The sequence below is a fragment of the Rutilus rutilus genome (assembly GCF_951802725.1).
Source record: "Rutilus rutilus genome assembly, chromosome: 24".
NCBI lineage: Eukaryota > Metazoa > Chordata > Actinopteri > Cypriniformes > Leuciscidae > Rutilus > Rutilus rutilus.
This window is the reverse complement of record NC_140228.1, coordinates 27,886,578-27,912,231: the sequence shown is the minus strand read 5'-3', so window position 1 is coordinate 27,912,231 and position 25,654 is coordinate 27,886,578. Positions and strand designations below refer to the sequence as shown.

General features: G+C 39.6%; 1 protein-coding gene across 1 annotated transcript; it reads left to right on the top strand.

The window, feature by feature from the left end:
* Nucleotides 1-1,114: 1,114 nt before the first annotated feature.
* LOC311283915 (coagulation factor XIII A chain-like) lies at nucleotides 1,115-14,130 on the top strand. The gene is made up of 15 exons (XM_084398686.1): nucleotides 1,115-1,165; nucleotides 1,333-1,496; nucleotides 1,589-1,780; nucleotides 1,919-2,170; nucleotides 3,572-3,690; nucleotides 5,295-5,402; nucleotides 5,512-5,689; nucleotides 7,550-7,688; nucleotides 7,881-7,984; nucleotides 8,065-8,153; nucleotides 8,969-9,122; nucleotides 11,693-11,971; nucleotides 12,060-12,220; nucleotides 13,049-13,185; nucleotides 13,482-14,130. The coding sequence occupies exons 2-15, from the start codon at nucleotides 1,361-1,363 to the stop codon at nucleotides 13,630-13,632; spliced, it is 2,199 nt and encodes a 732-aa protein (XP_084254812.1). The 5' UTR covers nucleotides 1,115-1,165; nucleotides 1,333-1,360; the 3' UTR covers nucleotides 13,633-14,130.
* The last annotated feature ends 11,524 nt before the right edge of the window (nucleotides 14,131-25,654 follow it).

Genomic DNA, 25,654 nt, shown 5'->3' with positions numbered 1-25,654 from the left:
TGACGTTGATCGCTTCTTTCCGGCATAAGCTATACCACGCCTATTAAGTAAGGGTACTGTTGGGAGTGGAAACGCTAGCCGATTCATGGTTTACCGACCCGAACCGTACTGTACTGTACCATACCGTACCGCTCAGTGGAAACGTGCCATTAGTTCCCTTGTTTACCCTGTGTATATATTCTCCCCGTTTAGTCCCTTGTCGGTTATTGTTCGTGTCTATGTATTACACGCTGTTGCGTCCTGTTCACCTGCCTGTGTACATTAAAGCTTTGTTATATTTTTGGAATCAAGCTTCGTCTGTCTGCTTCATCAGCCAAAGTGTGAAACATACAATGTATTGTTGGCTTTTGCCACAAATGTACCCATGCGACTTGTGACTGGTTTTGTGGTCCAGGGTCACATATGTCATTTTGGTGATCAAAGATGAGTTTTAGGGGATACAATTATTGAATACAGGGGGACTTTAAGATCTTGCAAGCTTTTAGACTGGTGTGATAAAGCTCATAATTCTTGAGCAACACTTGTTGTCTGATGAAGGAATTGCTGTTTTTGTGAAGCATTATTTGGTTTAAAAATACAAGGGTCATATGTATTAATTTGTATTTACACTCTAATGATTACAATCTCAATGCATTTTTTGCTGTGAAATGTCACTATCATTTGTCTAATTGAGAGAAGTCAATGATTTCTGTGAACTCTTGATAATTGTTAATGATTTCTGCAAATCACATTAAGATTATTTTCTTTATTCTCAATTCAAACACCTCATTTCAACGTACTGTGCGTACATTTTATCATTAATGCTTTAGTGATATCTACATAAGACCTTAAATATGTTTAGGACTCACTTCATAACTTTACTTCTCATAATTAAATATTGTAGGAATTACTATAATACATTCATGTTACAATCTCATCTATATGTTATTTACAGTCTGGAATATGCTGCTGTCATCAAGAATCAGAAGCAAGGTCACAGAGTTGTATGTCGGACTGACCTGATCTTGGGATCATCTTGACTTCGGACACTCTGGTTCCATGGATGTGTTTTTCTCCAGTGGAAGAGGAAGTCCTGAGCCTTTATTAATCAGCATGAGGCTCTTCATGAGCACATCAGCCTGGAGCCTCCTCACCTCAGCAGAACATCTACTCTTCTACACACAACGTGAGTTCTACGCTTTTAATAACTCTTTAGCATTAATACAAAAGTTTGGTTGTGTTTTAGTTGTGCTTTCCTCTTGCCAGGCCTCACCTGATATATCTAATATGTTTACCAAATGGGCAGTCTATAATGTCAGTAGATTTCTAACATTAAAATGATCTGTCCTCCAGACAAGCATCAAGGCATCTTGTATACATCATGTTATTACAACCCAACCTCGCTTTGCCCTCGGTAAGCGGCCGTATTCCCTTTGCCAAATCAAATTTAGATGAGTATAATCCATCTGAGTTTGTGGCTTTTGATGTTTTGAGGCCAAGGGGACCCCCGGATGAAGGTAAAGTCTTACCTGTGTTTGCATTTAAACATGCCCTAACCAAAATAATTTACCACAGTCTGTCAGCAAGTCTTTTTTTTTTCTTCTTCTAGAAACACAAGCTGCAAGTCTCTCAGTATTGAGCGTTGACATGCGTGCGACGGAGAACAAACAAGACCACAACACTTACAAGTACGTGAGCTCCAACCTCATCGTGCGCAGGAATAAAGAGTTCACCATCATCATCAAATTTAACCGGGACTTCAATAAACAGCAGGACAATGTGGAGTTGGAGTTCCTGATTGGTGAGATTCTGCATCCAGTAATGCATCTCAATGCATGATAAAGTACATCTGTAATGAAGAAGCAGTACATTACATTAGTACATGAAATATCACCATAGTCTAACACAGGTCATATTTGCTGTTCTGCTCATTTCACAGGCAGTTCTCCTGATGAAAACAGGGGCACCTACATCATTTTGCCCATCGGTAAAGAGAAACCTGAAGTACGCTGGAAGAGTCGTGTGGTGGAAACACAAGGAAATTATGTGACCGTTGGCGTAACACCAGACGCCAGCTGTATCATTGGCCGGTTTCGAATCTTTGTTGTAGTAGTGAGTGATTTGGGAAAACAGCGCACTGAGAGGAACACTGAAAACGATGTCTATGTGCTGTTCAATCCTTGGGACCCTGGTGAGTAACACAGTTACGCTTAAAGCAATAAGCCCTGTGAAGCCATGGTTTACAGTGAATTTAGAAAAACTCCTTAGCTGTCGAAATTCACTACTGTATAAACCATGGCTTCACAGGGCTGATTGCTTTTATAAAATGGATAGTCCATAAAAATATAATTTAAATATTGATGTAATGAGGTCACAGGTCTATGTTTGTAGAGTAATTTACAATGGCTTCGAACGTGGCTCAACCAATAGAAATCAAGAGGCCCCTTTTATAAAATGTTGCATAGAAAACTGAAATGTGCATACGTGTGATTCAGACAAGCGTGCCGCACAAGCCCTGAAAAGTGAAGCCAAAACATCTCGATCGCCCCCCGGTGACTGGTCCTAGTACAGGTCATAAACCCCGCCTCCCTGTGTTATTCAACAGAACTTGAGACCAACTAAACAATTGAATTACTCTTCAAATATATTTCTTCCGAAGGTGGTTTCTGTCATTTACTGTAGTTTTTATCACGCTGATGTAAATTCAAGTGTTTGTTTTTAAAATAAGTTTGTTTTTAGTTAGTTATTTGATGCTATAAAAACGGTGGTGTGACGTCATGATTGACAGCTGTGATTGACAGGTTCTCTGAGCGAAGTAGTCACTGAAGCACCAACAGACTTTTTTTCGGGATCTTCGGAGGACTGATGAGATCGGAGCTTTAAATTTAATATCTAAATTTCTATAATGAATTATTTCACACCGAGAGTGAGGGCGGGGCCTTGATTTCGCGGCTTTACTTCCTGCTCACTACTGCGCAGGTCTGGTCCCGAAATCGCTACTGCGCAGACTGAAGCCCCAAGATGTCAGCGCCATATCGGGACACTGGTGGCTTCACTTCTCACCAATGGAAGAGTGAAAGGGCGTCGTCCATATTTTTTTTACAGTCTATGGATTCAGAGAAGGAACGTGCGCATAAAAAACGTGTGTACGCCTCGCTTCCAGAAGTGAAATTTATGATAGTGAAATTGTGCACAGCTGAATGGTTTCAGATCTCCGCCTTGTAAATGGCACCTAATTAATGTCATTTACATATATATATATATATAGCACCAGTCAACGTCCAAATCCTTTACTTGAGAACTTACTTTACTTGATTTCCAAATACTCTCTGGCACAGAGAAAAGAGCGTACTGTATGTCTGCTTAGACCCTGACATGGCACTAAGCACTTTTCCACGTAAAAACAGTTTTTGTAAAAATGGATGTTAGCGTGGATTTTAGCGCACGCATGTTTTATAAATAAGGCACAAATACCGGAACCATCTATTTAATAAACTGGGAACAAACTTTAATATTTTGAGCTCTGACATAAACAAAGTTCATAAACAAATGCTTATGACGCATCATGTGTATTGTATGTTTTTCTTCCCAGCGGATCACGTGTACATGGACAAAGATGAAGACAGACAGGAGTATGTGATGAATGATGTGGGGATCATATACAATGGAGAATTCAACAACATTACCTCCCGTTCATGGAACTTTGGACAGGTTGGTAGTAATCCAGAGTTTTTTCCCCCCAGAAATAAACAAATTTTCTCCTATTGAGCTCATGTCCATATGCCATCACTAAACTCTTTCCCTGCCAGAGTATTGTGTTCAAGTTGCCAGTCAGTGCCAGCATTTTTAATCATATTCACATATCTTACATGGACCCCAAAATATTTTGTTGTATGAATATGTAAACATTGAATACTTCAAAAGAAAGAACAGAGCTTCTGCTTTTAAACAACAAAACAATATATATAATTTTTTTTTAAGCTTTATTCTTTCAACACTTGAATGTGTGTAAATTTAGTTTAAAAAAAAACAAAACAAAAAAAACAAGGAAGGCATCAAGGTACGTCCGAATCCAATGTTAGCTTCACTTCCTCTCTCCTGAGATGCCTTCATCTGGCAGCATTGATGTATCCTTCACTACCTTTGAAATCCCACAATCCTGAGCTTTCCATTTTGTGACAGATGAGCTAAAAAATACAGATGACGTCTGAAAGTTTACGGATGCTGGTCAATTTGTGTGTACTTTTTTGAATACTTACGTTTTCAAAATGTACATTTTTGACCAGCGTTTTTCCACTTCTGGTGTCATTTCCAGTCAAAAATTACAACTGTACTGATTAAATATTTGTTTAGTTCTCACCAAAGCTCACTCTATTTTGCTGTAGATCATTAAACTGTTACGCTGCCTCAGAGAAGTCTGTCTGAAATCAGTTTCGTGAGGTGCCTTCGCATGCAAACGCTGCCTGCAGAGTCATTGCTTATAAGGCAGCGAGGCAACAAGTCAGCTGCCCTAAGTTTTCGGATGGAGCCATAGATGGACTAGATTGAGTCCATCAACAGCCCCAAAACTTGATTAGCTAATCCAGGTGTGTTTGATTAGTGTTGAAGCTAAACCAAAGATGGGCTGAATCCAAAATCGCCGATGTACAATCAATTGCTGTCCGAGTTCACTCACTCGTTTTCATTCACTCCTTCAAGTGAACTGTATTAGTGGTCTGACGTAGCGAATTGTGATTAAGGGTTTAGGGGGCAATTTGGATTCAGCCATGGTCTAATTATTGGGAGATACGAGGGTCCGTGGCTCTACTATTGGACAAAGCGTGACGGCTAATTTGGATCACATGTGCCTTGATAACCAATCAGATTACAGCCTTGGCGTCATTGAATTTCGTTCAGAGTTGTGCATTAGTCAATCACTATTTGCGGATACCATAGAAATGAATGAGAAGTAAACTGAATCCGACCTACAGTGGAATTGTCCGTGACTTCTCTTATAAAACAGCATTTATTCGGTGTAAACTCTAAAAATAGATCAATCCAATTCAAATGTTTAATAGCAAACATATTGAAGATTAGCTGATGATGGGCTGTCCATTCATTAAATGATAAGCTGACAAAATATTCACATTAAATGTCAAGCCTCTCCTTCATTGACACCCATTAAAAAAAAAAAACATCTTCTGGTCTCCTCCACAGCATTACACTATTTTTTGCTGACCTTGAAGGCTTGCCTTAAAACGGCTTTGGATAAACTCTGGCCCTCCAGAACCAGGATTTGACATCCATGAATTAACTTCCTATGTGGTTTCCTGTAGTTTGAACAGGGGGTTCTGGATGCCTGTCTTTTGGTTCTGGATTTTGGGAAAGTACCACTATTTATCCGTGGAAGTGCCACTGAAATTGTTCGGCAAGCATCAGCTCTGGTATGATTTGATAATAGCAATCAAAGTATGGGCAATTCCATTTTCTATGATTACACATACATATAATACATGTTGTTTATTTAAGCATTTTTGTGGTATACATTTTCAGATGAACGCCCAGGACGATGATGGCGTCCTGTTTGGCAACTGGAGTGGCGATTACGCCGAAGGCACAGCACCGACTGCCTGGACCGGAAGTCCTGAAATCCTGCTAAAATATGCCAAAGATGGTGGTGAGCCTGTGTGCTTCGCTCAGTGCTGGGTGTTTGCTGGCGTGCTGAACACTCGTGAGTATGGCCACTGCGCATTATTTGGGGTCCGTTTGAGAACGTTTTCTTCATGATAGTTTAAAACATTTTCAGAATGAAGTACTTGTAGACTTGTGACACATTTTACTCATAGACTGTAAAAAAATATGAACTTAGGCTGTGTCTGAAACCGCTCACTCGTTCACTCATTCACTAACCCCTACATAGTGAATGGCAGTTGAGTGCACTACATCAGCGAAGAGTGAACGAAAATGAGTGCGCGAATTCGGACGCTGACATAATTATCACGCGCCAGAGAGCTCGGACAATTTCGTCATAAACATTACCTACCCATCTTTAATATTGCCTTTCTTGGCTGTATGAATTGTATGTAACAATTGTATGTATGTATTTTTCACGTTTATTGCGTTATTTGATAAAAAAAGATAATAAAAACACTTGCTTATCATATTTATTTACTTCTTACATTTATATGTGAAAATAAAAGAGAACAAAACACTACACAAAACATTCGTTCATTCAAATATAGATATAACGGTATATATATAAATAAATAACCAGGCGTCTGGTCTTATAAATGATTGTTTTCTATCTCGCGTGCGCCGTTGCCATGGTGACATATTTGTTTATTTTTCATTCGCGCTCTATCGCCTTATCGTGTTGGATTGTGGGAAATAGTGTCTCAGCAAGTGTACATCGGATGTACACTCGAATTCAGAGAGGATTGTGGGTAAAAGTAGTGAATGAATGTAGGGAATGATGTCGTTCACTCAGAATTCGGACACCACTACAAAATGGCCGACACCCTAAATAGTGCACTATATAGTGGATAGGGAGCGATTTCAGATACAGCTTTAGTGTCCATGACGTCCCCATAGGTTTCTGAAGAGCATTTTTGAAACTCACATTGGACGGAACCGGCCGTCGCCATCTTGGCAGCGCGTCACTCCCTGATAACCAGAAATTGGCAAAGACATGGATTAGCTGAGGTGACGTGGCGCAAACAAACAGCAGAAAAACGGCTAGTAGTGACAGCAGTGGCAATCCACCTGTCACTCAGGTGGCCACGCCCTTATTTATTCAGAACTTTAACACTTAAAGGTATAGCGGAGGATTTTCCCGAATTTTAGAAAAGAACCGCCCTCTCCACTTTTTGAAAAAATGCACATGTGCAACACCCTACCTGCTCCCGAGAGGGAACACCTATTAAACGTGTGCACGAGAGAGCATGCACGAGCCTAGTTCCCCTGTTTACAAGTTGCTGTTGGCATGGCTCATACAAGCCTACTTCCTTTACCTGTCGAGTAGAAACTTCGCAACTGAGGCATCAGTGGGAAGCCCAACCTGTGCTTTTAGCGCACGCCAGCGTGTGAAATATTCTCCCAAAAACACTCTAACTCAAAAACATTCATGCAAGACAAAATGTCAAATGCCCTTCCGTGTTTTATTTACTTATTATACTGATCGATTGAGTGAGGACTCAAGACATGATCTGCAATGGAGAAGTAGCTTGTTGCATTTGTGTAATAAATACTATGTGAACACATTGGAATTATCAAAAATGAACACACAAGGTTTTAGAACATTTCAGCCCAACCTGTGCTTCTAGCGCACGCCAGCGTGTGAAATATTCTCCCAAAAACACTCTGGTCTTGTTTCTTTCTTCAGAGGCCTTTCTCTTCTTGTCATACAATTCGTAGACACTTTTTCTCTTGGCGGTATATGGGATTGGGATTGATATCTTTTGGAGCCTGTCTCTACCGGCCAGTCGATGAATTGCTGTTTAAGTCACTTTCGTGTTGGATTTAAGAGAGAGACCGAAGGTTGCCGCTTGATTTTACCTCATATTTTCCAATATCTGTTCAACCTTCCACCCAGTTATGCGCTGTCTCGGGATCCCCGCACGGGTCATCACCAACTTTTGTTCTGCTCACGACAACACGGGAAACCTGAAGACAGACATTGTGCTGGACGAAGACGGGAAAGTGGACCGAAGCCGAACTAAAGATTCAGTTTGGTGAGATACACAAATAGTGTTACATTCAAGTGGTCCTAACTCCTATACTGCAAAAAATGGGTGCCTTGGTTAATATAATTAAGTTTTATCTCAGACATTGCATGATTTTTCCGTATTGAGTTAATGTACTATAAAGCCAATGTTATATAACTGACAGGTTGATTAGAAATACAGTTTAGTTTTTTCTTAAAGGAACTACCACTGCTGGAATGAGGTGTACACGAAGAGGCCTGATCTGCCAGAAAAATTCTCAGGCTGGCAGGTAATCGACGCCACCCCTCAGGAGACCAGTGATGGTATGATCCTTGCCATGACTTCTGGCACATCATAAATATACCTTAAGTTATATATTAATTGTTTTTCTTCTCTCATTCAGGTTTTTATCGATGTGGCCCAATGTCTGTCAATGCCATCAAAGAGGGAGAGCTCAGCTATCCGTTCGATGCAAAGTTTGTCTTTGCAGAGGTAAAAACATGTCAATTAGGGATGTGCCTGAAGCCTAAATCCGAATTTGGAAAGGCACGGAAAATGAATAACATTCTATGGAGCCCTTAAAGGGACATGGTTAGGCTTACTGCGGTAGTCGGTTACAGTACATTTCACAGATTTCACTTTTCATGTGAAGATTGTAAGAGATGAAGAGAAGAGAATTGTAAGAAGAGATCTTATCTTGTAAAATGTGTGGTCCCTATACAGAGTGCGCATGATCACAAATTAGAAAGCAAAAGTAAAAAGCATGTGTATTCAAATGCAATATTGATACCACGCATATTCTTGTAAGCACACACTCCTAGATACCCCCAAATTATATACAATACAAATACCCAAATATAGAATTCAGAGAGAACACTAAACCGTTGCAATATAATTTTTCTTACCATTTCATATTTTAGAACATGTCATTTCCTTTCCAAACATAGGGCCCTATCTTACACCCGGTGCAATGCAGCGGCAAGCGTGACGCAAGTGTTTTTTGCTAGTTTCAGTCCGTCGCAGTTATCATTTTCACGTCCTGCACCACGTTGTTTAAATAGGAAATGATTTTGCGCCCATTTGTGCGCCCATGAGCATGTTGGTCTGAAAACGAGGTGTGTTCTGTTCTGTTCTGAGGCAGGATTACAATGCAAAATATTATTATTGTGTACATAAATATATGGAGGAATCCGGCTTGTCCCGTAGATGTTAGCTTTAGATTTATTTTACAAGACAATAAAATCTTAGCTACTGTACAAACAAATGGACATTTTTAAAAATTAAAAATGACTTTCTCCTGTCTTCAGCTGAACAGTGATTTGATATACCATCGGTCTGATAAGGAGGGAAAAATGAAGATTCTCAATGTGGACACTGCATATGTTGGAAAGCTCGTTGTGACAAAAAAGCCTGACAGTAGCGACTATGAGGACATCACTTCTACCTATAAATATCCAGAAAGTAAGTTTAATTTCACATCAGCCTACAGAATCAAAAAGCGATGTGACATTAGATCAGGAAAGCTGCAATCAATGTAGCAATGCGACTCTGTCTCTGATACGACTGACACTTCGCATGTGAACTTCGGGATGTCACGGTAGCTTACAGTGGTTTCCTGAGAAATTTAATCCTTTAAGTGTTGGAAACTAAATTTGAACACAGGCCTTATAGAAGATATAGTTGACCATTTCCCAGGAACTTTTTTCCCCTCAGACCTGCTTCTGTTTGCGTTTCCATCTTGGTCTAAACTACCGTGAAGATTAGGCAAACTAGTCCGGTGACGTAGGACTGCGCGCAACTTTCCAGTTCCTGCTGAATTTCGTCCTCTGCATATAAGCTTAATAAAGCCTGAACCTCGTCGTCGGTCCATCTGTTGTATTTTTTCAACTCCATTGTTGATTCAAATAGCAAACAACTCTTACTGCACGTTAGACTTGTAGTCAAGACCGCCTAAACCGAGACCAAGACACTACCAAGACCAGAGGGTATCGAAACCAAGACAAGACCAAGACCAAGACAGACCAAGATAGACCAAGTCAAGACCAAGACCAAGTCGAGACCAAGACCGAGACCAAGTCGAGACCGGAGGGAAAAGAAATAGACTAGTGTTGAAGCTAAGCAATATGAATTCAAGAACAGCAGCATACTAGGGTTCAGCCGCAGTTTACATTCAATACATATTAGATGGTATTACTTCAACTACACAGGCAGAACAATACAGAGACAGACCATGTCATGTGTGTGACTGTGAGCTCACTGTAAATGTTTTTGCAGGGTGAGATCAACTATGTGTAGCAATTGCATGACGGCTGTTACTGCACTATTAGAGGATTGAGACTCCCTTAACTTTTGTGTACTGTTGAGGACTGACATGACTGGTACTGACTGGTTCATCTGACAAAACATCAAACACCTCCAACACCATCTTGCTCCTCCAACAACTGTCTAAAGAATGAGAAATATGTAACCAATTGAAATTATACTTGATGTGTAGATGAAATCGTAACATCAAATTAAAGATACGCAATTATAAACTTGGATTAGGCCGAATGTTTAGTCAACACAACGGAGATATGCAGATGATATTTAAAAGACCATTTATTTAGTCTAACACCATCTTAAATACAATACTGTAATCAAACAACACACACACACATACACAGAGAGATATCAAAGACACAAATTCATCTAAGCAAATGCCTGCCTATCTCTGCCGATTTCGGAGTCTCCAAATTAATCCATTCTGCAACTTTTAAATACATAATAAAATGTTTAAAAACGAAATTATAGGCTTAAGTGCAGGATCCGAAAGTTGGTCGTTTTGTCGCTATGGTTACACACACACACACACACACACACACACACACACACGGTGCGGTGCGGTGCGGTGCGGTTGGCGGTGCGCTCAAAGTCATCTGTCAGTTGTGCAGTTACCCAAAATCTCCTGAATGAAGTTAAAACCCATCATATCACTGATATGTGTTTTTTAAATCACGTGATCAAAGTGCTCATTGCCGCTGCGATCAGTGGCGCGGATAAAGTGTTTTCTCGTATATTGGGCGCACACGCCGGACTGTCTTCACTCGGATGCGCGCTTCAATCCGTTCCGTTGCGGATAATAATGTTGCATTATCGAACGTTGTGTCATCGTGGATATTGTAGTAGCCTATTGTATTGCTAAATCCCCGACCACTATGTCGGTCTGAGACAGCGAGACCTAGACAAGACCGAGAGGTCCGAGACCAAGACAAGACCAAGACCAAAGACCGTCAAGGCTGTGACAAGACCGAGACCGCGTAAAAGTGGTCTCGAGACATACATCACTACTGCACGTACTGCAAAAGATTTTAAAAAATGGTGGTTGAAATAAAATGCTGCGTGGAGTCAATCAATCAAAATGTTCAGCGCCCAAGTCCCATCCCCTAAAGTTACTGAACTTTGAAAAAGTACTACCTCACGAGAAGGGACTTTCTGAGGGGGGAATTTTTACACGGAACTTCTTTTAGACCCCTGGTTCCTAGGGTGGAAACACACCGAGTACCACCCCAAAGTCCCTAGTTCCTGGGGAACGTTCCTGAGGTGAAAACGTGGATTTAGTGACTATGAATTGATTAGAAAGAACCTTTTACCTTGCTAAGGTTGACACGCAGAACCAAGCGCTTTGGTTTACAAATTTGGTGTGTTTACTGACCTTTTGCTCGCAACCTCATTTGGTCTAAAACATCTCAAAAGCCTTGAATGTTTATCTATCCTGGGTCATTTGATGTTCAAGGGTAGTCCAAATAAATTGTGTTGCCTTCTGGATTCTTGGATTGACAGTTTAACAACACAGCTGGTTTCAATAACTCAAAAGCTCTCTAGATTCACTTAGGAGACTCAGCAGAGACCTTCAGTTATTTAATTATTCAACAGACTTCCATAAGGATGCCAAACACCATATGTACATGTGCACCAAACAATAGTGGTTTGACTGATGTTGTGGGAAGCAGTGGAAAATCCCAACAATTTACCTTCAACCCTTCTGACTCTAGATACCGTCAAGGAGAGAGAGGTCATGCAGAATGCAGAGCGTTCCGGCATGGTTCCCGGGGATTACTTGCCACAGCCAGAAGCAGGAGTGACCATCGAGCTCCAGGCCGACACCGTCAAAATGGGCGATGACTTCAAGCTGACGCTGAACATTAACAACCAGACCAGCCAGACCCGCACTATCAATGCTACCATCACTGGCTGTGTGGCGTTTTACACGGGCGTCGTCAGCACGACATTTAAGCTTGAAAATAAAGCTGCAACTGTGGAAGCCTCGAAGAGTGAGTCACAACTGTTTCAGTAAAACTGCACATACTCGATCTTACTGTTAATGGATTAGGCTACAGTGTGATCATAATATCTTTACAGCTGAGTCCCTGACGGTAGATATCAATGCTAAGGAGTATACACCGTACCTGGTGGAGCAGGGAAAACTGCTCTTTGTGGTCTACGGGTATATTGAGGAAACCGACATGTCCCTCTCCACGATGAAAGTAGTCACTCTCCAGCCTCCTAAACTCACATTAACGGTAAATACCCTCAATAACCATTCTTAAGGGAACTCATGTGTAGTTGGTTTTGATACAGATTTTATTAAAATTCAGATTCAAATTAGATATTGATTTATTTAGAAATAATGTATATGTGTACATTTTTCTTAATTGGATAACCCAAAAATGAGCATTCTGTCATAATTTACTTACCCTCAGTGTTGTCCCAAACCTATATTTATTTTTTGATCGGCTGACTTTCATTGAAAAGGACAACAAATGGTAGAAAGAAGCAAACAAAAATGAACCTTAATAGAAAAAAAATAACATGACTATCATCAAACCTTTGACTTGGACACATCAAAGCGAAGTAAGTTATTGTAAGTGAATTCATAGTAAGTTAATTTGTCCTTCATGTCAGAAAGAGCTCAAGCGCATAGAGCACATTAGAAATAGGATGTGGCATGAGTTTACTGTCATGGATTTGTCATGTTCCACATCCACAACTCTGCACCCACATCCAACGTGGACAGAATCACTGATTATAAATAGTCCATTTGGCTTTTGTACTGATAAAAAACACAATAAGGGCTCGTTCACACAAAACTAAAGCAAATCTAAAGCAAAAACGCGAGACGCGGGGAGTGGAATGAGGAAAAAAACACAAGGTCTCGAGACGCGTTTTTTCAAAAGTTGAACTGATTTTGACACTTTTTGCAGATTTGGCAGATTTTACGTAATTCTGGTCACATATTTTTATGTTCTTATTTTAGCTAAGATTTTCCAAACGTACCTGTGTACTTGTACAAAGAGCTATGTAAAAGCACTAAACATTTGTTGGTGCTCTACAATATAATTCATCCACAGATGACTGGAACCGCCCAAGTTGGCAAAAATCTCATGACCAGTGTGGATTTCCAGAATCCCTATGATTTCACCCTAAAAAATGTTCAACTCCGCCTTGATGGACCTGGTCTGATACCAATCAAAATTAAATCTTACAGGTAAACTTCATATTTATATCACCTGGCTGTTGAAATAAAGCAAATGCAAATTAATTAATAACTGTCTTGTTAACTATTCCACTACACACCCATAAACATGCCCAGACATATACAAAGACAAATTAATTTATTTTCGTAGATGTCCATATACATTTTCCATATCTTGTTTTATTTATAATGACCTTTTTGTGTGAAAGATCCTGTTTATGTTGCGATCAGAAATGGGCAGTACAAAACTAAATACACCTTTGGCTGAATTCTCTAAATGTTTTGTCTCTTATGTCTTCCACTTGCAGCCAGATATTACCTGGTGGCTCAGTGAGATATAAAGTGTCGATGGTCCCTCGAACTCCTGGAAAGAAGGTGCTGATGGTGTGTCTAGACTGCCCTTTACTGAGACAGGTCACCGATCAGCTCGAAATCGAAATATTGAAAGTTGAAGAGTGAACAAGAGAAGGAAGAAGAAGAGAAAACACAATTGCAGAGTTTCCAGCTGCTTTGCTTTGCTTCACCAATTTTGATTTGAAAGAGAATCAAATGATCAAATGTTACATTTCATACAAGTTAAAGGGATAGGTCACTCAAAAATGATTTAAAGTCATGTTTCTTTCTTTTTGTGTGTGTGTGTGTGTGTGTGTGTGTGTGTGTGTGTGTGTGTGTGTGTGTGTGTGTGTGTGTGTGTGTGTAAAAAAACAGGGCTTTTGGTCCATACACTTAGTCATAGAGGATTTTGGTGAACTAAACTTTTAAATCAGCCAGTGTGAGAACTGTAATAAATAGTGACATCCATTGAAATCTGTAGCGCTCTTCAACATGTTTTGTTTGGGTTAGGTAATACTAATACTGTATTAATCACTATGTATTGGTCATTTTCTCTGCTATAATGCCATTGACTATAAGCTGTACTAAAGCAAAATAACAATAAACATTTAGCATTTAAGCTTTTTTTGATGAATGGAATTATTTATATTGCAAATTTTCAGTTGAACACCACCACCTCATATTTGTAAATTTATGAAGTTAATAATATGAACTAAAAAAGAATGGATTCTGTTTTAATAACTGCTTGTCCATCTGTGGAAAGGTTACTACTTTTATTATATTATTCACAAACACACGTTTACTTTGCTAAATTAAGACATTCCATATAGTTATCCAAACCCTACAGAAAACTTTCTGCATTTTTACAATAAAAAAACTTTATATACTACATATTTTTTTGAAAAATGTAAAATGAGACAAATGAGGACATTGTCAGGAGTGGGTGGATAAAGTAGCTCATGAAGAGGACAAAGAAATAGTCTTTAATTCAATAATCCACAGGAGATGGGGTATAAACACAGGGAACACATCTGCTTTACAGACGAGACAGGACAAAGAACTGACTAAAACAGGGAGTACTTATGCCAAAACTAAATGAGAGAACATCTCTGTTATGTATGTAACCCTTGTTCCCTGAAGGAGGGAACGAAGACGTACGTCAACACACCAACGAAATTGGGATTGTGCCAGGGAGCCCTATCATCTACGAGTGTTAACAGAAGGAGCCAATGCACATTGGCGTACGAGATTTGCATCTCGTGCTCCGCCCCGCAGGACGGATATAAATAGGAAGCGAATGCAAGCACCATTTGTTTTTCGCTGAGGAGCCGAGCAGAAGCCTGGAGTCAGCGGTGGTCCAGCAATGGTGACGATGGGACGTACGTCTCTGTTCCCTCCTTCAAGGAACGAGGGTTACATATGTAACCGAGATGTTCCCTTTCAGTCAGTTACTTCCGATGTACATCGACGTACCGACGAAATTGGGATCCCAAGTAAAACGCCACCTAGTGCTGCCATCTTCCAGCACCCAGCGTAAACATGTGTCATAGAGGGCACTCTCGCAGAAGTGATTGTGCCTACGACAACTTGTGGTAAATCACCTAAGTCCTCCACGCGGAGGTCCTCCCTTCCAGGGACCAGACATGGAGTTTCCAGAGGTCTGGACGCGGGTTCCATATGGTGCCCCTTTCCTGAGAAAGGAGGTCCTTTCTTAGAAGAATGGGCCACGGAGGGGCTGTCGAGAGGAGCATGAGTTCTGAGAACCAGTTCCAATTGACCGTTCGCAAAAAACCTGCCCCCTTTAGTTACTGTTGCTATGTCCGACAAGCCACGCCGCTCTCACGCCACACCATGTTCTCACGCAGTGAAAAATGCATCGCGGAGCAGAGAGGACATTGACAATGCGCTGACAGACATGACAGACCAGGTTAAATTTGATATGAAACAAAGTCTCAACTTTCAAATTTAGCCATTTTTTAAAGAAATTGAAACAATAAATACCGTTTTGTGGCTCTTTAATGTGTCTGACAGATCGCTGTAGAGCATCAGTTAAAGCTGCTGGTGAACCGATCATCTCTTCCTTCTAGTTAATTTATAGCATCAAATAAGCATGAATGAACATAAGAAGGAATGTTGTTTTAACCGCGGAGAGACATCAGTACACTCATTTTTTCGAGTTCAAATCTACCAACGTTAATCAACTAACTATCCTGACTGCTTTGTCGGACAAAAATGGCGGATTCGGTGGATTATGATTGGTCAGATCGCCTGTCAATCAAACTCCCTACGAAGGGTAAATTAGGCCAATAAGGGGCAACAGGCAAGATCTATTCCTCAACCTCCCTGACTTTGCACAGTGTCTGTGCGAGAAGGCTCATTGGGGAAAACGCATACTTGCGTAGGCCCTGGGGCCAGCTGTGTGCCAGTGCATCCATGCCGAGGGTCCCCTTCGGTCAGGGATTAGAACAACCAGCAGTGGGACGAGTCCGGAGAGGCAAACAGGTCTACCTGTGCGGCCCTGAAGAGGTCCCATATCAGCTGGACTGCCTGGGGATGGAGACGCCACTCTCCCGGGGCCACAGGGTGTCGTGAGAGCTCATCGGTTGCACGATTGAGCAGGCCGGGGATATAAGTGACACGGTGCAACCTCAGATGCTTCTGACTGCATAGGAGGAGATGGCGGGCGAGTTGTGACATGTGGCGGGAGTGTAGACCACCTTGATGGTTGATGTACGCAATGGTCGCAGTGCTGTCCATACGGACCAGTTCGTGCTTGCCTAGTAGCGACTTTCTGGTGGCCCAGCGCAAGGCGTACTGCTAACAACTCCCCGCAACTGCAAGCCTGTTGTACGTGGCCTCCCAACTGGTGGTGGTGGCATCTGTGGTGACCACAGCTGCCTGGACACTTGTTCTAGGGGCACTCCTGCCCGGAGAAACGAAGGGTCTGACCACGGGCTGCTCTGGCACGCCCATCTCGGGATTCGGCCGTGAAGCCAGTGCTGAAGCGGCCTCATATGAAGCAGTCCCAGTGGCATTACTGTGGATGCTGATGCCATATGACCCAGGAGCATCTGAAAAAGTTTTAGTGGGGCCGCTGCACGGGGGCGAGTTTGCTCTTTTCCCAGTTGACCCGAAGTCCCAACTGGCTGAGGCGACTGAGCATCATGTCCCTGTGTTCGCACAACCACTCCTGAGGCTGAGCTAGTATCAGCCAGTCGTCAAAATTTTTGTTTTTCATTAATTTCACAGATCCTCCTTATCAAACATGGAAAACATCCATTAACTTAAAAGCTCCTAATCTGTTTTGTGATATTCTCTTTCCCATCAAACTAAACCTACTGTGACTTACAACAGTTCCTGAGGAATTGGTTCCCAAAAAAATAGCCAAACAGGAAACATGAAATGAAAGCTTTAGCATAAGTTCTGCCAGGAAGACTCAATTGTTACGTCACTTTACCTTCTCATCTATCCAATCACATTCTAATACTCGTGGTATAAAAGATTGGTACTTGCACACGTTTAAGTTCGCAGATGCTGATGCTTCCATTCACCTCCATCCTCCCCCCATCCTCCCAAACACCACCACCAGGATGGTCCCTTCATATACCTCACAGGGGGTCGGCTGCGCCCCTGCCTTCATCTTCAGGCAGGATATGCAGAGTCCGGACCCTCAGATTGCGAGCTACGGACGGGGCCTACGCCAAAGAACTTTATTGCTTGCTGGGCTGTTAATAAATGTATAATTGTCACAGTATTTATTCTCCCGAGTCTTTCTGGTATAGAACTACAGTCAGGGGAACGTTTGCTGGGATCAGTACAGTCACTCTCCATCCAGACACAGGCCGTGATGATACTATACCTCCATTCTCTGACTTTTTGAAAAGCCACACAACATTACTTAACTGGGCTGAATACGAGTTGTAGTACATGTGTATTTGATAGTAAGTTTATGATAAATCATGAGCTGAAATTGGTAAGTAGTTAACAGTGAATTAATTATAACGTCACCCCTCAAGTAAAGTCATGACACAATCATGCATTAACAAGCCATTAGTTGATGTAAGTGTATGTGTAAGTGCAGAAAACGTTTGTCTTTTATTTTGTATTTTTGCGCATACGTTTCCAGGTGGTTTGGTCACATGGGTATCGGTGGGTATTTACATGGTAGTGTTTCCTGTTTTGTTTATATTGTGTAGAGAGGGGGTGAGTAGCGAGGAATGCTCACTTTCTGTTGACCGTTTATACGTTTATACATTGATACAGTAGGCTACGTTTCTCATCATCAATTGTTTCTACGTGGATAGTCTGTTATCTTGCCAATAAACGTTCTTGGATTTTGAATGCATGAAAATGCGTCACGGATTTTTCCTGCTGCTTAGCCTCTCAGCGGCTATAGGTTGCCGCTAGGGTATGGTTAGTTAATCATGAGTTAGTAATGATGTGCCCCCTCAAGTAAAGTCATGACATAATGATGCATTGACAAGCCATTAGTTAATGTTAGTGTATGGTTAGTTAATAATGAATTAACTATGATGTGCCTCCTCAAGTAAAGTCATGACACAACGATGCTCTTACAAATCATTAACTAAAATATGAATAAACATATACAATAAGAGTGTCATCTAGGGCTGGGCGATAAAACGATAACGATAATTATCACGATATCATTTTTCTTGATAAAACGATATTAAGAGTTTGATAAATGTTCGATAATGTTTATGCAGCAAAAGCGGAACGAAACTCATTTGAACCGTACGCCACACAGACCATTTATCCGCTCGGCTCAAAGTCCAAACGGCAGCGATGCACGAGCTCACTATAGCAGATGCATTTACTCTGATCGGTCTCGGTCACGAGATCCAGTGAGAAGCGCTTGAATTCAGCGAAGAACACAATGTCTCTGTGATTTAAACCAGTTCAAAGGCAGATGAAACAGCGCCATCAAACAGGAGAAACTGTGCACAACGATACAGTCAGAAGGCTTTTCCGTCTACAAATCCCCATCATTTACCATGGATTTACTGTAACGTTAGCCTAGTAATATTAACTGCACCATGAAATGTGGGATATACATATTGAATTGTATTATATTATGAATGTAGACAATGTATTAAAGGACTAATGGAATATAATTACAGTATTTAATAATGTATTTAGGCTACTGTTTTTCATACAAATACCATAGAAACCATAAAGTTACATTTTGCCATGATAGTGAGGTGCTGTAGGCAATGCCTGGTTTTATCTGTGGTTATCATAATCTAAATGCATGATACTGGATGACCAATGGTTCATTTTAATAAAACTCAAACAGTCAGAATATTACATTTTACCAAATAAAAATGAGCACATGCAGAAACTGAGAAATTATTTTTTCTATTAAGATATTTATTTTGTTAAAGAAAAATGACAAATGTTTGAATGTTCTACCTCAGATTTGTGAAATGTTCACCTGTTTGGCAAGTGTTTGTCATGATAAGTTCTGACAATAAAGAGTAGTTTAAAACCACAATTAATGCTCTGGTTTCTACAACTTTCACTTAGGAGCAAAAATCTGCCTTTAAACTTGAAAGAAATAAAGATTTGACATTTATCGTGATAATTATCGATATCGACTGGTATAAAAAAATTGTCGTGATCATTTTTTTTGGCCATATCGCCCAGCCCTAGTGTCATCCTTATTCCTTTACACCCATGGTACAAAAAAAAAATATATACATATTTTATTTATTTATACAATTAAATATATAGGTCTATGGACTTAAAAGAAAGCCCAAACATACCCGTAAAGACACACATAAGGCATGTTTACATGTAAAATAGGACATAAGCTATAAGCTAATGCTAATTGAAGCATATACATTTAAACAACAAAAAATACAGTTAATTACTGTACATAATAGGGGTGGCCAATATAGTCCCCTGAACACACTGTAAAGAAACGCGGTCTCTGTAGACAGCCCAGGCTCCACAAACGGCCAGAAAAACAAACTGGGCTCACCCGCACCACGAAACATAACAAACTGCTCCAGCCAATAACCGACAAGAAGGATTTGGGGGTGGGGTTTGGGGGGTTAGTGCGCGGATGAGGAGGAGGCTCCTTTTTGTTTGACAATACTTTAAACGTCAACAAGAAGTGACGTCACCCAACATCACTTAGAGCACCTTTAATTAAAACAATCTGTAATTGTTTGTCGTCTGGTTTTTTTTGGTGATTTTGGTCAAGTTCAATTTTTTTTTAACTACATGTAGACTTGTCTTTCATCAAGGATATTGCATGTTTATTTAGTCACAGTTATCGTTTAATGACTTTGGTGTTATCCACCTTACTCCTACGCCTCATGAAGCTTTGCGCGAATTATGGAAGTTAAGCTGTAAACAATCAGTGAAAAAGGCTCGCTCTATGAACGCAATACGTTAAAAAAGTGTCACAATGAGATGACATTAATGTACTCATTAATCTAAATTGCATTTACTTGTGAAAACAAACCTGGAAAGAGACGTGAGGATTTGAGGAGAATAACGAGAGATTCTTTGTGCATTCCAGTGAATTATTAATGGAATATATCATAAATTAAATTCGGGGGAACAGACCACAAATGTGCAGTATATGTTGTCCTTTTTCTTACTTTTACAGCGGATTGCAAAAGAAAATAATCACGAGGAAAAGAAAGCAGCGACTGAAAAGAGCTCTTGCCATAGATATTCTTTGTTATAACATGTCACGTTAAAATACCAAGTATAACGTTATTCTCATGATGTCTGAAAATAAATCATGAAGGAAAATTGACAGCTCATCCAGTCAAACTGACGGATCAGCTTTATTTGTAGGGCAACCTTATAATTTGAAATGATTCGTTTCAGCCTTTTTAATGGAAGTTCCCCAAACCGGAAGTGCCACCCATAATTCAAAACGCAGTAAGGTCGTCAGGAATAAGGTGGATATCTCGTCTTCGTCTCGCCTTATCATGGAGAAAAAAAGGTCATCAACAAACATTTTTCGTCATAGATTTTGTGAACAAAATGAACACTACCAGTAGATGCTGGTTAGCTTCTACGGGGTAGAACAGAGGTGTGTTCACTCATACTCTCAGACAGGTGTTGTTGTTGTGCGCGCTAGGGAACGTTAGCCTAATTCGCGTCGCTATATCATTGATATCACGATATGACACTTTTTTATCATATAAAAATGTATACCGGTGTTATCGTGGACGTTATGAAATGGCACACCCCTAGTACATAGCCTCCTAAAAACTCCCAGATACAAGATACATGCAAACATGTCTTTAATCATTAATTCTGTTTATCAAAGCAGTCAACATTTATGAGATGAAAATGACAGCATTGCCATATGTACACAACTAACGTGCCGAGCGAGCGCAAAGTGCGCCACTAATGAGTGTCCCACCAGAAACAAACCCTACATACTGTAGTTCCAGGAAGAAAAGTAGCTATTACTAAACAAAGGCCTAAATGAAGAAAGCGGTTTAGATCAAATTACATTTATTAGTGGTAGTTATTATTATGGTGGTCTATTTTCCACGTTTGGTTAGATGGATCTGTGTAATTAATGGCTATAATCATGTACCATTTAAATTATTTGTTACAAAGCTGCAGATGGCAGATTATGACATTACAGTTTAAATTATGGCAGTATTACATCATATGTTTAATTTAGATTACTTCTTATTTATTCTTACAGAGCCTGATTGATTTAGTTGACCCCTAAACGTTAATTAATGCATTAACTATCAAACCGAGCCGAGCACCTCCCGACCTCCCGATAATTTTTAAACATGTTTAAAAAATTCGGGGAGTTGGCCCGATTTTCACCAGCTGTCCCCTATTGCCAAATCATACACAACGTCGATGGGGCTATACCTCAGTGGCAGCAACCATACAGCGTGCGCATACTGTCTCACACACACACACACACACACACTTTTCTCTCTCTCTCTCTCTCTCTCTCTCTCAAGTTTTTATGTTGAAAGGAATGGCTACTGTTCTCTGCTTTTCAACAAATCATTTGCACACACATTTCTGTCATTTTTCTATCTGAAACTTTGCCTGCATGCAATACATTGACGGTCTCTGTGTTTAGCGCGGAAGCTCACGTGATTGCTGCCGGCTCGGGATAAAATTCGTGCAGGACAGTCGTGCCGTGTACCAGCTGTTTTGACGCGATTATCAGTTAAACTGACTCGCAACTTGTGCAATATCTCATGACCTCCCGAGTGTCCGAACTCGCACCGTGTACGCCCGCCCGCCCATTAATTTCAACACATTCAAATGCAGTTTAGTGTGATAGTATAATGTTAGACCAAGTGAAACAGCGCTGCGTTACCTCACAAGTTTAATTTGTCTAATAATCTGACCTGTGAGTTGTAATTCTGCACTTGCGTGTAGTTCGGTAGAATGAAATGTCCATATTCCTTTTGTATCCGCGGGACTCGCGTCGCGTGTGGAGCTGCTAGCTGTCTCTTAGCAATCCCGAACTGCTTCATATCACAGTCATGATAAAAACATCGATGTATTCAGTCATCCATAAACATTATTAGATCGGTCGGCTTGACGTTGACGACAAGATCCATAATTCTTAGCAAATGTTGCGTCATCAAACTACGCCTTTGTTATTGTAAAGAGGTTAGCGACCCCTAGCGGCGAAAAATTCCATACTGTACGTTTAATGCAGATTGTCTGTCATTCTCACTACTTTGAGGAAATATTTGAAGAGTTAAGATGCAAAAGCCTCTAAGTGCCATCTGAAATATTCTTCTAGAATGATCATTTTTATGAAGCTTGTACATTGAAGTTCAGCAATTTCACTTAAATGACAATGAAAATTACCTATGAATTGTCATTTAAGTGATATACTATTTAAACTGAATTTAAATATACAAGCTTGATAAAAATGATCATTCTAGAAGAAAATTTCAGATGGCACTTAGAGGCTTTTGCATCTGAACTCTTCATTTGTTTTACCAACGTTTATGTTACATCAGATCATTCACTCTAGAGCTATACATTGCATACATGCACTGTTATTGATACAGTTTCCACGTATTCACCGCAATATATTAGAAAAATACTCAGTAAATAAATTAGTACAAGTAAAATAATCGGTTTGTTAATGCTGATGGTGAGGAATTACAGTTGCAACATCTCATACAATGTACCTCAAACTGAGTTGTGTATCACTGAGAAACGTCCTGCTCGAGTTGTCCTTGTGATGGAGGTTCGGGCTGCATAAATTCTTCCAGTGTTTCACCATCGGACTCGCGCCCGCATTGATATGGTAAAATCGACGTTATTTTTTTTTTTGTAAGTGTTTAGTTTACGGTGTAGGAAGCCTCAGGATAGCTGACGTTGTTATGGCAATGGGCGTTTTTGTTTTCGACGCGCTGTACGCGGTAGACCAATCACAACAGACTGAGCTGTCTGGCCAATCAGAGCAGAGTAGCTCGCGGAAAGGAACGATTTATGGCGTTAGAGAGAGATTCATCTGATGAGTCGCAGAGAATCATTGAAAACGAGGTAATGTGCAAATGTATATTATGAGGGAAATTAAACAGTTTTTTAAAAATTATTATTTATTTTTTTATACCTTTGATGCATGTTTACATGTTATAGGAGACTCCACAACAACACTAGGAAACTTTAAAATAGCATAATAGGGGCCCTTTAATGATTTCTTGACATTTTTGAAAAGTAATGTTGGGGGAGGGGAGGAGGAATTATCAATAAATCAATAAATGTTCCCAAATGAGCCAAGAAATTATGTGGAATAATTTGTATCATGTGCCATCAAAATGTGTGCAGTAGTAGAGGGTTAAAGACTAGATAACGTTCCATTAACTTTACTGGAAGAATGTTTGTTCATGACTTTGAGAGAACCTTACCATGAAAACGCTGCAGCGAGGGATGTTGGATCGTAATGTTGTTGAGGAAGATGCCCCCCTTAACAACAATGTGGATTTACTTTTAAACTGTAACATATTTAGATATAAATATTGGATGATGATGCATCCACCAATGTGTTATTATAGGAAATAAACTGAAACATTTGCTAATTTAGTTGTTATAGCACAAAATGTCAAATATTAAAGAGGGGTAAGTCCAACATGTATGAGCAGGACGTACGTCTCCGTGATTAAGCCAAGCAGGTGTAAGTGCCAAAATAAGTATGAATACTTGCCATACTGACGTTGTGTCGAGATGATCGACCCTCATATTCCACCCTTGCATTTTAGCAACATTTACAGAGGCAATGGCCGAGTATTGCATTGCCAAGCGTTTATACCCACCCAGGCTACGTGCGCCCTCTTGTGGGGTTCTTCTTTTTTACTGACCTACTGATGCTTTGTCCTGTGTCAACCACAATAGTACCATCCAGCTCGCTCTCTCACGCAGGATATCTGCAGAGTTTTTAAAAACATTATTGCTTTTTTTAAAGACTTGCAAAATATGACAAATTATGAAATTAGGACAAAATAAGACATTAAAAGTCATAAAATGTCATAATAATGAGATGTAGTTGTGAATTGGTAAAAGATAGGCTAACATTGCTCTGGAACCATATACTGTAGGCAATAAGTAAACGATTAAAATCCATGTAGCCTACGTGTTAAGTCGTGTTATGACTTTTTATGTCATCATTTCAATAATAATTTCTCATAATAATGTTTTTTCGCAGAATATATATTTTTAAGGACTACAAATATATTTGTGAGTTAACATTCCTGTTCTTTGTGTTGATTCATAGTTTTGATGACTTCACTATTATGCTAAAATGTGAAAAATGGTACATTTTGGTAATTATAAAAACAAGTATTTGGGTTGATGAGTATAGGCTACACATAAATTATGACTAAATACAATACATTTCTTGCACATGCATTCAGGCACAGTTAATATAATGTGCAAATATTAAAGAGCAAAGCTTGCAACACAATCCAAAATTAAGAAAACACATCGTAATTATTGTAAGGCCATTATCACTAATGGTTTCCATAACTTTTGGGGTGTGTTGAAACTGGACACACACACAGACCTAACTGACTGCAGCTCCTACTTAAAGCTGTGTGTTTTCAGTCTGATGTCCAGACTCTTGTGAAAACAGATTTTCCTTTTGCTTCTACATAGTTTATTGCATAATATGCAGTTCCATTCTTAGAAAATATATTTTTTATTTTATTAAAATGTTAAATGTGACTCGAGTAGTGGGATGATGAGAGGAGTTTATAGTCCATCTTTGGTAAAAATGTTGATTTGGTGGACTTGGGTTTTAAAGTTTTAATCAAGGTGTATCTAGACCGGACTAACCAAATTTACACACATGAATGGATGATTTCTGTATAATAATTTTGTATTTTTAAAAAATGACTTTAGTTACTGTTCTTTACGTTGGTTTCCTTTAATTCTGTAAACCTGTTTTGTGACGCAGGCCAACAAATGTGTCTTTAGGTTTCTTTGGAACCAGATTTTTTCAAAAACATGCAAGGCAACTTAACTTCTCATTCGGGTCAAACATCTCAGATCATGTCACAAGTTTCATTTCCCTGTATTTTCAAACTATGCTTTTTTTAAATGCCCTCTGAGACACTTCCTGATATCCAACAGGACAAGATATATTTATGCAATTAAGTTGTAATAATAAATTATAATTGTAATACTTTTCTAAGAACAGTATCTCACACACTCTGACCTCTGAATCATCATCATCATCATCATCATTATAATCAACCTTCAAATCTGAAGTATAATATTTTGTTAACAACTTCCCTATTGAGTTCAGAAAATGCAAAAAGCATGTGTATACTTAATCACCTTGAACTTTAATTTACTGACTGAAACATAAAACCCCTTAAGAATTATAAGAGATAAAATGGTTTTTGGGAACTTTATGATTTTTGTTTTGTTTTATTGGTAACACTTTACCAATTTGTTAACGTTAGTTAACTACATCATTTAACATGAACTAACAATGAACAATACTTCTACACTTTAACAATCCTTTATGGTAACACTTTTGAATAAGGTTCATTAGTAACATTAGTTAATGTATTAACTAATATGATCTAACAATGATCAATACATTTGTTACAGTATTTATTAATCTTTGTTAATGTTAGTTAATAAAAATGCAGCT